Here is a 17,635-nt window from a genome sequence, read left to right as displayed (position 1 = left end):
AGGTAATGGCCGAATTGATGATTCTTCTTCGAAGAAAAGGCGTCTTAATTATCCCTTACTTGGACGATCTCCTGATAGGGGCATAGTCCAGGGAACAGTTGGAGGTCGGAGTAGCACTATCTCGGATACTGCTACAATCAGCATGGGTGGATTCTAAATATTCCAAAATCGCAGCTGATCCCGACGACACGTCTGCTGTGCCTAGGGATGATTCTGGACACAGTCCAGAAAAAGGTGTTTCTCCCGGAAGAGAAAGCCAGGGAGTTATCCGAGCAAGTCAGGAACATCCTAAAAACAGTGCATCATTGCACAAGGGTCCTGGTAAAAATGGTGGCTTCCTACGAAGCAATTCCATTCGGCAGATTTCACGTAAGAACTTTTCAGTGGGATCTGCTGGACAAATGGTCCGGATCGCATCTTCAGATGCATCAGCGGATAACCCAATATCCAAGGACAAGGGTGTCTCTCCTGTGGTGGTTATAGAGTGCTCATCTTCTAGAGGGCCGCAGATTCGGCATTCAGGATTGGATGCTGGTAACCACGGAGCCCAGCCTGAGAGGCTGGGGAGCAGTCACACAAGGGAAAAATTTCCAGGGAGTGTGATCAAGTATGGAGACTTTTCTCCACATAAATATACTGGAGCTAAGGGTAAATTTATAATGCTCTAAGCTTAGCAAGACCTCTGCTTCAAGGTCAGCCGGTATTGATCCAGTGGGAAAAACATCACGGCAGTCGCCCACGTAAACAGACAGGGCGACACAAGAAGCAGGAGGGCAATGGCAGAAACTGCAAGGACTTTTCGCTGGGCGGAAAATCATGTGATAACACTGTCAGCAGTTTTTCATCCCGGGAATGGAAACTGGGAAGCAGACTTCCTCAGCACGACCTCCACCCGGGAGAGTGGAAACTTCATTGAGAAGTTTTTTCCACATGATTGTAAACCGTTGGGAAATACCAAAGGTGGACATGATGGCGTCCCGTCTGAACAAAAAACGGGACAGGTATTGCGCCAGGTCAAGAGACCCTCAGGCAATAGATGTGGACGTTCTGGTAACACCGTGGGTGTACCAGTCGGTGTATGTGTTCCCTCCTCTGCTTCTCATACCTAAGGTGCTGAGAATTATAAGACGTAGAGGAGTAAGAACTATACTCATGGCTCCGGATTGGCCAAGAAGGACTTGGTACCCGGAACTTCAAGAGATGCTTACAGAGGTCTTATGGCCTCTGCCGCTAAGAAGGGACTTGCTTCAGCAAGTACCATGTCTGTTCCAAGACTTACCGCAGCTGCGTTTGTCGGCATGGCGATGGAAAGCCGGATCCTAAGGGAAAAAAGGCATTCCGGAAGAGGTCATTCCTACCCTGGTCAAAGCCAGAAAGGAGGTGACCGCACAACATTATCACCACGTGTGGCAAAAATATGTTGCGTGGTGTGAGGCCAGGAAGGCCCTACAAAGAAATTTCAACTCGGTCGTTTCCTGCATTTCCTGCAAACAGGAGTGTCTATGGGCCTCAAATTGGGGTCCATTAAGGTTCAAATTCGGCCCTGTAAATTTTCTTCCAGAAAGAATTGGCTTCAGTTCCTGAAGTCCAGAAGTTTGTCAAGGGAGTATTGCATATACAAACCCCTTTTTTGTGCCTCCAGTGGCACTGTGGGATCTCAACGTAGTTCTGGGATTCCTCAAATCACATTGGTTTAAAACCAGTCAAATATGTGGATTTGAAGCATCTCACATAAAAAGTGACCATGCTCTTGGCCCTGGCCTGGACCAGGCGAGTGTCAAATTGGTGGTTTTTTCTCAAAAAAGCCCATATCGGTTTGTCCATTCGGACAGGGCAGAGCTGCGGACTCGTCCCCAGTTCTCTCCCTAAGGTGGTGTCAGTGTTTCACCTGAACCAGCTTATTGTGGTGCCTTGCACCTACTAGGGACTTGGAGGACTCCAAGTTGCTAGAAGTTGTCAGGGCCCTGAAAATATGTTCCAGGACAGCTGGAGTCAGAAAATCTGACTCGCTGTTTATACTGTATGCACCCAACAAGTTGGGTGCGCCTGCTTCTAAGCAGTCGATTGCTCGTTGGATTTGTAACACAATTCAACTTGCACATTCTGAGGCAGGCCTGCCACAGTCTAAATCGGTTAAGGCCCATTCCACAAGGAAGGTGGGCTCATCTTGGGCGGCTGCCCGAGAGGTCTCGGCATTACAACTCTGCCGAGCAGCTACGTGGTCAGGGGAGAACACGTTTGTAAAATTCTACAAATTTGATATCCTGGCAAAAGAGGACCTGGAGTTCTCTCATTCGGTGCTGCAGAGTCATCCGCACTCTCCCGCCCGTTTGGGAGCTTTGGTATAATCCCCATGGTCCTTTCAGGAACCCCAGCATCCACTAGGACGATAGAGAAAATAAGAATTTACTTACCGATAATTCTATTTCTCGGAGTCCGTAGTGGATGCTGGGCGCCCATCCCAAGTGCGGATTATCTGCAATACTTGTACATAGTTACAAAAATCGGGTTATTATTGTTGTGAGACATCTTTTCAGAGGCTCCGCTGTTATCATACTGTTAACTGGGTTTAGATCACAAGTTGTACGGTGTGATTGGTGTGGCTGGTATGAGTCTTACCCGGGATTCAAAATTCCTCCCTTATTGTGTACGCTCGTCCGGGCACAGTACCTAACTGGCTTGGAGGAGGGTCATAGGGGGAGGAGCCAGTGCACACCACCTGATCCTAAAGCTTTACTTTTTGTGCCCTGTCTCCTGCGGAGCCGCTATTCCCCATGGTCCTTTCAGGAACCCCAGCATCCACTACGGACTCCGAGAAATAGAATTATCGGTAAGTAAATTCTTATTATCGGCCAGTGTGTACGGGCCTTTAGATGTTTCTAATATGTTGCCATTTGAAGGAATTTGAGGTACTGGGTGGGGGGTTATCAAACCTTGGAGAGGGGTAACGTGGAAAGTATGTTACAGGCTTTGGGGTCCATTTATCAATTAGTGATAAAACGTGTTGTTTTTGATAAATGGTGCTCCAGCCAATCAGCTCCCAGCTGACAGTTTTTAATCACCTGACAGGAGATGATTGGCTGGAGCACCATTTATCATACACAACGTTTTTTTCACTCGTTGATAAATGGGCCCCTTTGTTTGAAAAATGTCAGAGCTAATTGGTAGTTTATCATTCCATGGTTTGATTTATCTCCCCCTAAGCCAATTTATGAAGTTTTTTTTTTAATTTGGTTACTTTATTTTGCTTAAATGATTTTTTTTAATGACATTTGTAAATTAGTTCTGTATTAATCTATACATTCATTGATTTTATACAGTGTATTTTCTCTAACGTCCTAGTGGATGCTGGGGACTCCGTCAGGACCATGGGGAATAGCGGCTCCGCAGGAGACAGGGCACAAAAAGTAAGCTTTTAGGATCACATGGTGTGTACTGGCTCCTCCCCCTATGACCCTCCTCCAAGCCTCAGTTAGGTTTTTGTGCCCGTCCGAGCAGGGTGCAATCTAGGTGGCTCTCATAAAGAGCTGCTTAGAAAAAGTTTTTTAGGTTTCTTATTTTCAGTGAGTCCTGCTGGCAACAGGCTCACTGCTACGAGGGACTTAGGGGAGAGAAGTGAACTCACCTGCGTGCAGGATGGATTTGCTTCTTAGGCTACTGGACACCATTAGCTCCAGAGGGATCGAACACAGGCCCAGCCATGGAGTCCGGTCCCGGAGCCGTGCCGCCGACCCCCCTTGCAGATGCCGAAGTTGAAGAGGTCCAGAGGTCCGGAAACAGGCGGCAGAAGACTTTCAGTCTTCATAAGGTAGCGCACAGCACTGCAGCTGTGCGCCATTGTTGTCGGCACACTTCACACCAGCGGTCACTGAGGGTGCAGGGCGCTGGGGGGGGCGCCCTGGGCAGCAATGTATAATACCTTTTTCTATGGCTAAAATACATCACATATAGCCCTTGAGGCTATATGGATGTATTTAACCCCTGCCATATATCGCAAACTCCGGGAGAAGAGCCCGCCGTTTTAGGGGGCGGGGCCTATTCTCCTCGGCACACAGCGCCATTTTCCTGCTCAGCTCCGCTGTGAGGAAGGCTCCCAGGACTCTCCCCTGCACTGCACTACAGAAACAGGGTAAAACAGAGAAGGGGGGCATATTTTGGCGATATTTTTATATATTAAGCGCATATAACAGAAACAACACCTTTTAGGGTTGTTTATATACATTTTTATAGCGCTTTGGTGTGTGCTGGCAAACTCTCCCTCTGTCTCCCCAAAGGGCTAGTGGGGTCCTGTCTTCGATAAGAGCATTCCCTGTGTGTCTGCTGTGTGTCGGTACGTGTGTGTCGACATGTATGAGGACGATGTTGGTGTGGAGGCGGAGCAATTGCCGGTAATGGTGATGTCACCCCCTAGGGAGTCGACACCGGAATGGATGGCTTTAATTATGGAATTACGTGATAATGTTAGCACGCTGCAAAAGTCAGTTGACGACATGAGATGGCCGGAAAACCAGTTAGTACCTGTCTCAGGCACCGTCAGGGGCTGTAAAACGTCCCTTACCTCAGTCAGTCGACACAGGTACCGACACAGATGAATCTAGTGTCGACGGTGAAGAAAGAAACGTGTTTTCTAATAGGGCCACACGTTATATGATCACGGCAATGAAGGAGGCTTTGCATATCTCTGATACTGCAGGTACCTCAAAGGGGGGTATTATGTGGGGTGTGAAAAAAACTACCTGTAGCTTTTCCAGAATCAGAGGAATTGAATGACGTGTGTGATGAAGCGTGGGTTAACCCCGATAGAAAACTGCTAATTTCAAAGAAGTTATTGGCATTATACCCTTTCCCACCAGAGGTTAGGGCGCGCTGGGAAACACCCCCTAGGGTGGATAAGGCGCTCACACGCTTATCAAAACAAGTGGCGTTACCGTCTCCTGATACGGCCGCCCTCAAGGATCCAGCTGATAGGAGGCTGGAAACTACCCTGAAGAGTATATACACACATACTGGTGTTATACTGCGACCAGCAATAGCCTCAGCCTGGATGTGCAGTGCTGGGGTGGTGTGGTCGGATTCCCTGACTGAAAATATTGATACCCTGGATAGGGACAGTATTTTATTGACTATAGAGCAATTAAAGGATGCTTTTCTTTATATGCGAGATGCTCAGAGGGATATTTGCACTCTGGCATCGAGAGTAAGTGCGATGTCCATATCTGCCAGAAGAAGTTTATGGACGCGACAGTGGTCAGGTGATGCGGATTCCAAACGGCATATGGAAGTATTGCCGTATAAAGGAGAGGAATTATTTGGGGTCGGTCTATCGGATCTGGTGGCCACGGCAACAGCCGGAAAATCCACTTTTTTACCTCAGGTCACCTCCCAACAGAAAAAGACACCGTCTTTTCAGCCGCAGTCCTTTCGTTCCTATAAGAACAAGCGGGCAAAAGGACAGTCATATTTGCCCAGAGGCAAAGGAAGGGGTAAGAGGGTGCAGCAAGCAACTACTTCCCACGAACAGAAGCCCTCCCCGGCTTCTACAAAGCCCTCAGCATGACGCTGGGGCTGTGCAAGCGGACTCAGGGGCGGTGGGGGGTCGACTAAAGATTTTCAGCACACAGTGGGCGCGCTCACAGGTGGACCCTTGGATCCTGCAGGTAGTATCTCAGGGTTACAAGTTGGAATTCGAAAAGTCTCCCCCTCGCCGGTTCCTAAAGTCTGCTTTACCAACATCTCCCTCAGAAAGGGCGACGGTATTGGAAGCCATTCACAAGCTGTATTCTCAGCAGGTGATAGTCAAGGTACCCCTCCTACAACAGGGAAAGGGGTATTATTCCACACTATTTGTGGTACCGAAGCCGGACGGTTCGGTAAGACCTATTCTAAATCTGAAATCCTTGAACCTGTACATACAGAAATTCAAGTTCAAGATGGAGTCACTCAGAGCAGTGATAGCGAATCTGGAAGAAGGGGACTTCATGGTGTCCCTGGACATAAAAGATGCTTATCTGCATGTCCCAATTTACCCTTCACACCAAGGGTATCTCAGGTTCGTGATACAAAACTGTCATTATCAGTTTCAAACGCTGCCATTTGGTTTGTCCACGGCACCTCGGGTCTTTACCAAGGTAATGGCCGAAATGATGGTTCTTCCACGAAGAAAAGGCGTATTAATTATCCCTTACTTGGACGATCTCCTGATAAGGGCAAGGTCCAGAGAACAGCTGGAAGTGGGAGTAGCACTAACCCAAGTAGTGCTTCAACAACACGGGTGGATTCTGAATCTTCCAAAATCTCAATTGACCCCGACGACACGTCTGCTGTTCCTGGGAATGATTCTGGACACTGTTCAGAAAAAGGTGTTTCTCCCGGAGGAGAAAGCAAGGGAGTTATCCGAACTTGTCAGGAATCTCCTAAAACCAGGAAATGTGTCAGTACATCAATGCACAAGAGTCCTGGGAAAGATGGTGGCTTCTTACGAAGCAATTCCATTCGGCAGATTCCACGCACGAATATTTCAGTGGGATCTGCTGGACAAATGGTCCGGATCGCATCTGCACATGCATCAGCGGATAACACTGTCACCAAGAACAAGGGTGTCTCTTCTGTGGTGGTTGCAGAGTGCCCATCTGTTAGAGGGCCGCAGATTCGGCATACAGGACTGGGTCCTGGTGACTACGGATGCCAGCCTACGAGGCTGGGGAGCAGTCACACAGGGAAGAAACTTCCAGGACGTGTGGTCAAACCTGGAGACGTCTCTTCACATAAATATACTGGAGCTAAGAGCGATTTACAATGCTCCAAGCCTGGCAAAACCGCTGCTTCAGGGTCAGCCGGTGTTGATCCAGTCGGACAACATCACGGCAGTCGCCCACGTAAACAGACAGGGCGGCACGAGAAGCAGAAGAGCAATGACAGAAGCTGCAAGGATTCTTCGCTGGGCGGAAAATCATGTCATAGCACTGTCAGCAGTGTTCATTCCGGGAGTGGACAACTGGGAAGCAGACTTCCTCAGCAGACACGACCTCCACCCGGGAGAGTGGGGACTTCATCCAGAAGTCTTCCACATGATTGTGAACCGTTGGGAAAACCAAAGGTGGACATGATGGCGTCCCGCCTCAACAAGAAACTGGACAGATATTGCGCCAGGTCAAGAGACCCTCAGGCAATAGCTGTGGACGCTCTGGTAACACCGTGGGTGTACCAGTCCGTGTATGTGTTTCCTCCTCTGCCTCTCATACCAAAGGTACTGAGAATTATACGGCTACGGGGAGTAAGAACAATACTCGTGGCTCCGGATGGGCCGAGAAGGACTTGGTACCCGGAACTTCAAGAGATGCTCACGGAAGAGCCGTGGCCTCTACCGTTAAGAAGGGATCTGCTTCAGCAGGGACCTTGTATGTTCCAAGACTTACCGCGACTGCGTTTGACGGCATGGCGGTTGAACGCCGGATTCTAAAAGAAAAGGGCATTCCAGAGGAAGTTATTCCTACCTTGATTAAAGCCAGGAAGGAAGTGACCGCACAACATTATCACCGCATTTGGAGAAAATATGTTGCGTGGTGTGAGGCCAAGAAGGCCCCAACGGAGGAATTTCAATTGGGTCGATTCCTACATTTCCTGCAGGCAGGATTGTCTATGGGCCTCAAATTGGGGTCTATTAAGGTTCAAATTTCGGCCTTATCGATTTTCTTCCAGAAAGAATTGGCTTCAGTGCCTGAAGTACAAACCTTTGTCAAAGGTGTACTACATATACAGCCCCCGATTGTGCCTCCAGTGGCACCGTGGGATCTCAACGTAGTTTTGGATTTTCTCAAATCCCATTGGTTTGAGCCGCTCAAATCGGTAGATTTGAAGTATCTTACATGGAAAGTAACCATGCTACTGGCCCTGGCTTCAGCCAGGAGAGTATCAGAGTTGGCGGCTTTATCGTACAAAAGCCCATATCTGATTTTCCATTCGGACAGGGCAGAACTGCGGACGCGTCCTCAGTTTCTGCCTAAGGTGGTTTCGGCTTTTCACTTGAACCAGCCTATTGTGGTGCCTGCGGCTACTAGCGACTTGGAGGACTCCAAGTTGCTGGACGTTGTCAGAGCATTGAAAATATATATTTCAAGGACGGCTGGAGTCAGAAAATCTGACTCGCTGTTTATCCTGTATGCACCCAACAAGATGGGTGCTCCTGCGTCTAAGCAGACGATTGCTCGTTGGATCTGTAGCACAATCCAACTTGCACATTCTGTGGCAGGCCTGCCACAGCCTAAATCTGTAAATGCCCACTCCACAAGGAAGGTGGGCTCATCTTGGGCGGCTGCCCGAGGGGTCTCGGCATTACAACTTTGCCGAGCAGCTACGTGGTCAGGGGAGAACACGTTTGTAAAATTTTACAAATTTGATACTCTGGCTAAGGAGGACCTGGAGTTCTCTCATTCGGTGCTGCAGAGTCATCCGCACTCTCCCGCCCGTTTGGGAGCTTTGGCATAATCCCCATGGTCCTGACGGAGTCCCCAGCATCCACTAGGACGTTAGAGAAAATAAGAATTTACTTACCGATAATTCTATTTCTCATAGTCCGTAGTGGATGCTGGGCGCCCATCCCAAGTGCGGATTGTCTGCAATACTTGTACATAGTTATTGTTACAAAAATCGGGTTATTATTGTTGTGATCCATCTTTTCAGAGGCTTCTTCGTTGTTATCATACTGTTAACTGGGTTCAAATCACAAGTTGTACGGTGTGATTGGTGTGGCTGGTATGAGTCTTACCCGGGATTCAAGATCCTTCCTTATTGTGTACGCTCGTCCGGGCACAGTACCTAACTGAGGCTTGGAGGAGGGTCATAGGGGGAGGAGCCAGTACACACCATGTAATCCTAAAAGCTTACTTTTTGTGCCCTGTCTCCTGCGGAGCCGCTATTCCCCATGGTCCTGACGGAGTCCCCAGCATCCACTACGGACTATGAGAAATAGAATTATCGGTAAGTAAATTCTTATTTTTGTTAAACATGCCAATGTGTTTGCTGTATAATTGCATAGTGTACAAATCTGTTCATTGGAATCATTTTCTCCATGTTAACTCACTAGTAACTATTGACAGTAAAACATTACTAATGTCCTGGTAGAGTCAGAATAAATCATGTAAGCTTTTTGTATGAAACTTGTATTCATAACTGTTCTTCACCAGTTCAGTTGGTTCTGGAAAATTAAAATTGTTAACTTTGAGACGTTAAACTAGTGATAATTACAGACCTGCAACATCACCCCTATTACGGCACGGTTGGAGTGTGAAATATTGGCAATGATGAGGTTTCCCTTTACTAGCATTTCCACACCATTATGTCTTATCATGGGCTTTGCTGTTACTTGAATCCGCCCTCTTAAACACCAATAACGAGTTGTCTTTAATGGCCATGGCCTAATGCATATATGATGTGTTTTCTGCACAGCCACCCCCCTCTGAACGTGCTGGAACAGACAACTATAAAACAGTGTGTGGTGGGACCGAATCATGCTGCTTTTCTCTTGGAGGTACCAAAACACTTTTTTTCCTGTTTCTGCATTTATATTCTTAACATTCTACAGTGATGGATTTATGATTTCACAATGATTTCTTCTACATTAGGATGGCAGAGTTTGCAGAATTGGCTTTTTAGTCCAACCAGACAGACTGGAATTGAGTAAACCAGAAAACAATGATGGGTAAGACATTGTACTCCAGAATGGGGGTGTTTGGGGGGGTTTTATGTATATTTAAATATCCAGAGATCTTTATTCTGCAAACTTCATGTATGCACAGCAATAGAAGTGCCACTGTCTCCGTGGCCGTGAGATAAGCTTTATTCAGCAGCAGTGACATTCAGTTACAACTAATGAACTTAGAAGGGAAAACATATTTGCTTTTGAATTATCTGGGTGAGCTTATTCCTTGACCCTTTCTTCTCCTTTTTGACATATTCTTAACTTTTAAATACAGCAATATTTTGTTGACCGCTGTGGTTCACAAAATATTAATCTTTAGTCTTCCGTTTTCTGCAATTTTCAACTTTGTTTTTGTTTTTTGTTTTTACACTTCTCTTTCTTTTTTTCTTTTTTTTTTCATTTGGGCTGCAGGAAAAGAATTAGATTATCATCACTGGTGCATCTATTTATATAGAGGGCTCAATTAAAGAGACAGAAAAGGCTATGTTTGAGGGGTTATTTGTATATGACAGCCTGTATATTAATAAACATACTAATTTATGATAAAACTATTTAGAAGGCTGTCCAGCATGGATGTTCTCTCTTAGATTCAACAGACATTGCTTTTGGAAGGTGGTGCACCTCTGTATCTAATCTAGAATGCTTACAGTATCCATCATTGCTTATGAGCTTAATTGTTCTCAGGAGAGGCAGTTTAATAGCTTTAGCTGACTATTATGTGTTAACATAAATGTGTCATTTTAATTGTTTTTGCCAAAACACTGAATGGAGCAAACAATGAGATGTAGGGGTTTGCAGAATGATTTTAATGCATAATGGGACCTACACACTTAAAGATCTAACTGAACGATATGAACGGTCTCGTTCATTAATGAATGAGAACTCGTTCATATCTTTCAGTGTGTAGACACGAACAATGTGCGGCCCCGCGCTCGACCATCATTGATGCCACCTCGTTTATACATGCATGCCAATATGGACAATATCGTCCATATTAGCATGCAGGGCTATGGGGCCGGATGACGGGGTAGTGAAGAAACTTCACTCCCCCCGTCAAACACCTCCCCTTCTCCCCCACCACCAGGTTGTACGTCGGCCAATCGCCTAGTGTGTGGCCTATAAGTGCATCCGTTGACATACATAGAAATGACTCCCATATAGCAAGGTTTTATAGCCTTTTTAGGTGGTGTGGGGACTTGACCACTGGCAGTATGTAGATGAGTATTGCGGCGATCACCCAGTTACAGTACCTCTGATGCCTCAAGCTTTCCAGCACGTCTCTGTGGGGTGCAACCAGTGTTTCATTGTACTCTCCCTCCTTAGAATGCTGTGGTTCTCTGACCAGGAAACTGCAGTATTCTACTTCCTTGTACTTTCAGACTATGAAAGTGGGGAAGCGGTTACCATACTGCCAGTCGGGATACTGGTGATCACAATACAGATGCCGGAATCCCGTCTGGCGGTGAAATGCCGACGTCTGAATTCCAGCGAGACAGGCTATTCTCCCTCTGTGTGTGTCCACAACACCCATAGAGGGAGAATATAACCTGTGGTGAGTGAAGCGAGCCCGCAAGTGTCTTTCTGGCGCTCGCCCCGCTGCCGGCATATAAGTGGGTGGGATGACGCTATCGGTATACTGATGGGCGGCATTCCAGCCGCTGGTATAGCATACTGTATCCTGAAAGTGAATGGGAGTACTTTGCCCACCCAATAAAAATGAAGTGTTCTTCACAAAAAATAGTTTATAAGCAAAGAAAGCCGTTTTCTTAAAGTTGTACAGTGTGCTTGATATTGTCTGGCATTCTGTAATCCGAATTGCTTGCTCTGGGAAAGGCAGTTATATAGTGTTTCTTGGGGATAAAAAGAGGTGGAATGTGTTTTTACATTTTTTTTTTTATCATTGTAATTGCATATGGAAGGACCCCAAAAAATAAAACTAAATTAAATAAATAAAAAAATGATATATCTATAATGCGCCCCCCCCCCCTTTTTTTTTTTTTTTTCTGTAATCACTTGTGTTAAAGAATTAGGCCCAAATGTATTAAGACTTAAAAGGTGATGAAGTAGAGACAGATAAAGAGAGATAAAGCACCAACCAATCAACTCCTAACTGTCATTTTTCAAACACATCCTGTAAGATGGCAGTTAAGATGGGCATACACTATACTACAGTTATCTGGCAGATCGGTCTGCTTGGAATGAAAATCTGGTAATGGATGAGAGCCGTGATTTAACCAATTTGTCTGAACGACAGTTTATCTTATTTTCCAGTGTTGCGAGCAAATGGCCTGTTGTCATTTGCTCTCATCCATTACCAGATTTTCATTCCAACCAGCCAGATTTGGCAGATTATTTGTTGGATAATTGTCTAGTGTATGCCCATCTTAAAGAAGCTGATTGGCTGGTACTTCATCACTCTTTATTAGTATCCACTTTATCACTTTTTAAGGCTTAATACATTTGGACCTTAATCCAAACTGGAATGCTTCGGAAACGTTTTGATTTTGAAGGGTTCAACTCCATAGCGGGCATATGCCACACTGTAGCTCTGAGATCACAGATTTTCATGCCCAATGGAGCTGTGAACAAATACAATTTGGTGTGCTGACACTGGCGTTTCCACACCCTCGCAGTGGCCCTTTGCCGCCATTACCTGCATTACCTACCTTGAATCAACCCCTGAGTGCTGCTTTGACTGGGGCGGTGGTTCCCAAAAGCAGTACTCAAGGCACCCCAACGGTCCCGGTTTTAAGGATATCGATGCTTGTGTACACATGGTATCAAACTGACTGAGGTACTAATTAAGTCAGCTGTGCTTTATCATGGATATCGTTAAAACCTGGACTGTTGGGGTGCCTTGAGGACACTGTTTGGGAACCACTGGTCTAGGGTAAAGGTTTTTAGCCATTCGTATCCAGAATGTAATCAACCAGCTGTGCTATCTGGACCTTAATTTCAAGTTTTTCTCTAACGTCCTAGTGGATGCTGGGGACTCCGTAAGGACCATGGGGAATAGACGGGCTCCGCAGGAGACATGGGCACTTTAAGAAAGAATTTAGATTCTGGTGTGCTCTGGCTCCTCCCTCTATGTCCCTCCTCCAGACCTCAGTTTGAATCTGTGCCCGGACGAGCTGGGTGCTGTTCAGTGAGCTCTCCTGAGCTTGCTGTAAAAGTATTTTGTTAGGTTTTTTATTTTCAGGGAGCTCTACTGGCAACAGACTCCCTGCATCGTGGGACAGAGGGGAGAGAAACAGCCCTACTCTCTGAAGATAGGTCCTGCTTCTTAGGCTACTGGACACCATTAGCTCCAGAGGGATCATACACAGGATCTCACCCTCGTCGTCCGATACCAGAGCCGCGCCGCCGTCCCCCTCGCAGAGCCGGAAGACAGAAGCCGGGTGAGCATGAGAAGCAAGAAGACTTCAAAATCGGCGGCAGAAGACTCCAGTCTTCACTGAGGTAGCGCACAGCACTGCAGCTGTGCGCCATTGCTCCCACACACACCTCACATACTCCGGTCACTGTAAGGGTGCAGGGCGCAGGGGGGCGCCCTGGGCAGCAATTGGGACCTCTTTGGCAAAAGTTTAGCATATATACAGTTGGGCACTGTATATATGTATGAGCCCCCGCCAAAAATTGTACATTGAAGCGGGACAGAAGCCCACCGCTGAGGGGGCGGGGCTTCTTCCTCAGCACTCACCAGCGCCATTTTTTCTCCACAGCTCTGCTGAGGAAGCTCCCCAGGCTCTCCCCTGCAGATACACGGTAGAAGAGGGTAAAAAGAGAGGGGGGGGCACATAATTAGGCGCAAAAATCAATATAAACAGCGGCTACTGGGTTAACATTAAGTTACTGTGTTATTCCTGGGTTATATAGCGCTGGGGTGTGTGCTGGCATACTCTCTCTCTGTCTCTCCAAAGGGCCTTGTGGGGGAACTGTCTTCAAAAAGAGCATTCCCTGTGTGTGTGCGGTGTCGGTACGCTTGTGTCGACATGTTTGATGAGGAAGGCTACGTGGAAACCGAGCGGAAGCAAATTAATGTGGTGTCTCCGCCGACGGCGCCGACACCTGATTGGATGGATATGTGGAAGGTTTTAAATGATAATGTTAATTCCTTGCATAAAAGGTTGGAAAAAGCTGAATCCTTAGGACAGTCAGGGTCTCAGCCCGTGCCTGATCCTATGTCGCAGAGGCCGTCAGGGTCTCAGAAGCGCCCACTATCCAAAATTGTTGACACAGATACCGACATGGATTCTGATTCCAGTGTCGATTACGATGATGCAAAGTTACAGCCAAAATTGGCTAAATCCATCCGTTATATGATTATAGCAATTAAGGATGTGTTGCACATCACAGAGGAAACACCTGTCCCTGACAAGAGGGTTCATATGTATGGGGAAAATAGGCAAGAGGTGACTTTTCCCCCTTCACATGAACTAAATGAGTTATGTGAAAAGGCTTGGGAATCTCCAGATAAAAAACTGCAGATTTCCAAACGGATTCTTATGGCGTATCCTTTCCCGCCAACGGACAGGTTACGCTGGGAATCCTCCCCTAGGGTGGACAAAGCTTTAACACGCTTATCCAAGAGGGTAGCCCTGCCGTCACAGGATACGGCTACCCTCAAAGATGCTGCCGATAGAAAGCAAGAGGGTACCCTAAAGTCCATTTATATACATTCAGGTACCTTACTGAGGCCAGCGATCGCGTCGGCCTGGGTGTGTAGTGCTGTAGCAGCATGCACGGACACCCTGTCTGAGGAACTTGATACCTTAGACAAGGATACTATATTGATGACCCTGGGGCATATAAAAGACGCTGTCCTATATATGAGAGATGCTCAAAGAGACATTAGTCTACTGCAGTGGTTCTCAAACTCGGTCCTCAGGACCCCACACAGTGCATGTTTTGCAGGTAACCCAGCACAGGTGTATTAATTACTCACTGACACATTTTAAAAGGTCCACAGGTGGAGATAATTATTTCACTTGTGATTCTGTGAGGAGACCTGCAAAACATGCACTGTGTGGGGTCCTGAGGACCGAGTTTGAGAACCTGTGGTCTACTGGGTTCTAGAATAAACGCTATGTCGATTTCTGCCAGAAGGGTCCTGTGGACTCGGCAATGGACAGGTGATGCCGACTCAAAAAGGCACATGGAGGTTTTACCTTTCAAGGGTGAGGAATTGTTTGGGGAGGGTCTCTCGGACCTGGTCTCCACAGCTACTGCTGGAAAGTCAAATTTTTTGCCATATGTTTCCTCACAACCTAAGAAAGCACCGTATTACCAAATGCAGTCCTTTCGATCACAGAAAAGCAAGAAAGTCCGAGGTGCGTCCTTTCTTGGCAGGGGCAGAGGAAAGAAGCTGCACAACACAGCTAGTTCCCAGGATCAGAAGTCTTCCCCGGCTTCCACAAAATCCACTGCATGACGCTGGGGCTCCACAGGCGGAGCTAGGCCCGGTGGGGGCGCGTCTCTGAAATTTCAGCCACGAGTGGGTTCACTCCCAGTTGGAGCCCTGGGCAATAGATATTGTGTCTCAGGGATACAAGCTGGAATTCGAAGAGATGCCCCCGCACCGATACCTCAAATCGGCCCTGCCAGCTTCCCCCCTCGAGAGGGAAATAGTGTTAACTGCAATTCACAAATTGTATCTTCAACAGGTGGTGGTCAAGGTTCCCCCCCTTCAACAAGGAAGGGGTTATTATTCGACCATGTTTGTAGTACCGAAACCGGACGGTTCGGTCAGACCCATATTGAATTTAAAATCCCTGAACATAAACCTGAAAAGGTTAAAGTTCAAGATGGAATCGCTCAGAGCGGTCATCGCAAGCCTGGAAGGGGGGATTTTATGGTGTCTCTGGACATAAAGGATGCATACCTTCATGTCCCCATTTATCCACCTCATCAGGTGTACCTCAGGTTTGTGGTACAGGATTGTCCTTACCAATTTCAGACGTTGCTGTTTGGCCTCTCCACGGCACTGAGAATATTTACCAAGGTAATGGCGGAAATGATGGTACTCCTGCGGAAGCAAGGGGTCACAATTATCCCATACTTGGACGATCTCCTCATAAAGGCGAGGTCAAGAGAACAGTTGCTGATCAGCGTAGCACGTTCTCTGGAAGTGTTACGGCAACACGGCTGGATTCTAAATATTCCAAAGTCGCAGTTGATTCCTACGACTCGTCTGCCTTTCCTGGGCATGATTCTGGACACAGACCAGAAAAGGGTTTATCTCCTGATAGAGAAAGCTCAGGAACTCATGACACTGGTCATAAACCTATTAAAACCAAAACAGGTGTCTCTGCATCACTGCACTCGAGTCCTGGGAAAGATGGTGGCATCATACGAGGCCATTCCCTTCGGCAGGTTCCATGCGAGGACCTTTCAATGGGACTTACTGGACAAATGGTCCGGATCACATCTTCAAATGCATTGGTTAATCACCCTATCCCCCAGGGCCAGGGTGTCTCTCTTGTGGTGGCTGCAGAGTGCTCACCTTCTCGAGGGCCGCAGATTCGGCATTCAGGACTGGGTCCTGGTGACCACGGATGCAAGCCTCCGAGGGTGAGGGGCAGTCACACGGAAGAAATTTCCAAGGTCTGTGGTCAAGTAAGGAGACTTGCCTTCACATCAACATCCTGGAACTAAGGGCCATATACAACACCCTACGTCAAGCGGAGACCCTGCTTCGCGACCAACCGGTTCTGATTCAGTCAGACAACATCACCACTGTGGCTCATGTAAACCGACAAGGCGGCACAAGGAGCAGGGTGGCGATGGCAGAAGCCACCAGATTTCTTCGCTGGGCGGAGAATCACGTAAGCGCACTGTCAGCAGTGTTCATCCCGGGAGTGGACAACTGGGAAGCAGACTTCTTCAGCAGGCACGACCTCCACCCGGGAGAGTGGGGACTTCATCAAGAAGTCTTCACGCAGATTGCAAGTCGGTGGGAACTGCCACAGGTGGACATGATGGCATCCCGCCTCAACAAAAAGCTACAGAGGTATTGCGCCAGGTCAAGAGACCCTCAGGCGATAGCTGTGGACGCACTGGTGACACCGTGGGTGTTCCAGTCGGTCTTTGTATTTCCTCCTCTTCCTCTCATACCCAAGATGCTGAGAATCATAAGAAAAAAAGGAGTGAGAACAATACTCATTGTTCCGGATTGGCCAAGAAGGACTTGGTATCCAGATCTGCAAGAAATGCTCACAGAGGATCTGTGGCCTCTGCCTCTAAGACAGGACTTGTTGCAACAGGGGCCCTGTCTGTTCCAAGACTTACCGCGGCTGCGTTAGACGGCATGGCGGTTGAACGCCGGATCCTAGCAGAAAAAGGCATTCCGGATGAGGTCATTCCTACGCTGATAAAGTCTAGGAAGGACGCGATGGCTCAACATTATCACCGTATATGGCGGAAATATGTTGCTTGGTGTGAGGCCAGGAATGCCCCTACGGAGGAATTCCAGCTGGGCCGTTTCCTTCACTTCCTACAGTCGGGAGTGACTTTGTGCCTAAAATTGGGTTCCATTAAGGTCCAGATTTCGGCCCTATCCATTTTCTTTCAAAAAGAACTTGCTTCTCTACCTGAAGTTCAGACATTTGTAAAGGGAGTGCTGCATATTCAGCCCCCTTTTGTGCCTCCAGTGGCACCTTGGGATCTTAACGTGGTGTTGATTTTCCTGAAATCACACTGGTTTGAACCACTCAAAACCGGTGGAATTGAAATATCTCACGTGGAAGGTGGTCATGCTACTAGCCTTGGCTTCGGCTAGGCATGTGTCAGAATTGGCGGCTTTGTCACACAAAAGCCCCTATCTGGTTTTCCATGCGGATAGAGCAGAAATGCGGACCCGCCCACAATTTCTGCCGAAAGTGGTTTCATCCTTTCATATAAACCAACCTATTGTGGTTCCTGTGGCTACTACTGACTGGG

The 17,635-nt window shown here is 47.4% G+C and overlaps 1 protein-coding gene across 9 annotated transcripts in view; it reads left to right on the top strand.

Annotated features, from left to right (window-relative positions):
* The window catches only part of UBR5 (ubiquitin protein ligase E3 component n-recognin 5), a 253,650-nt gene that overhangs the window by 28,901 nt on the left and 207,114 nt on the right, over positions 1–17,635 (top strand). For all 9 annotated transcript variants that reach the window (XM_063924221.1, XM_063924220.1, XM_063924222.1 and 6 more), the window contains exons 3-4: positions 9,445–9,526; positions 9,621–9,697. In XM_063924221.1, the coding sequence (XP_063780291.1) occupies positions 9,445–9,526; positions 9,621–9,697 (159 nt within the window). The remainder of the gene's footprint in view (positions 1–9,444; positions 9,527–9,620; positions 9,698–17,635) is intronic.

Source organism: Pseudophryne corroboree, chromosome 5 (assembly GCF_028390025.1).
Source record: "Pseudophryne corroboree isolate aPseCor3 chromosome 5, aPseCor3.hap2, whole genome shotgun sequence".
NCBI classification, from domain to species: domain Eukaryota; kingdom Metazoa; phylum Chordata; class Amphibia; order Anura; family Myobatrachidae; genus Pseudophryne; species Pseudophryne corroboree.
The sequence above is the reverse complement of the archived record's forward strand: the minus strand, read 5'-3'. Positions and strand labels throughout refer to the sequence as shown.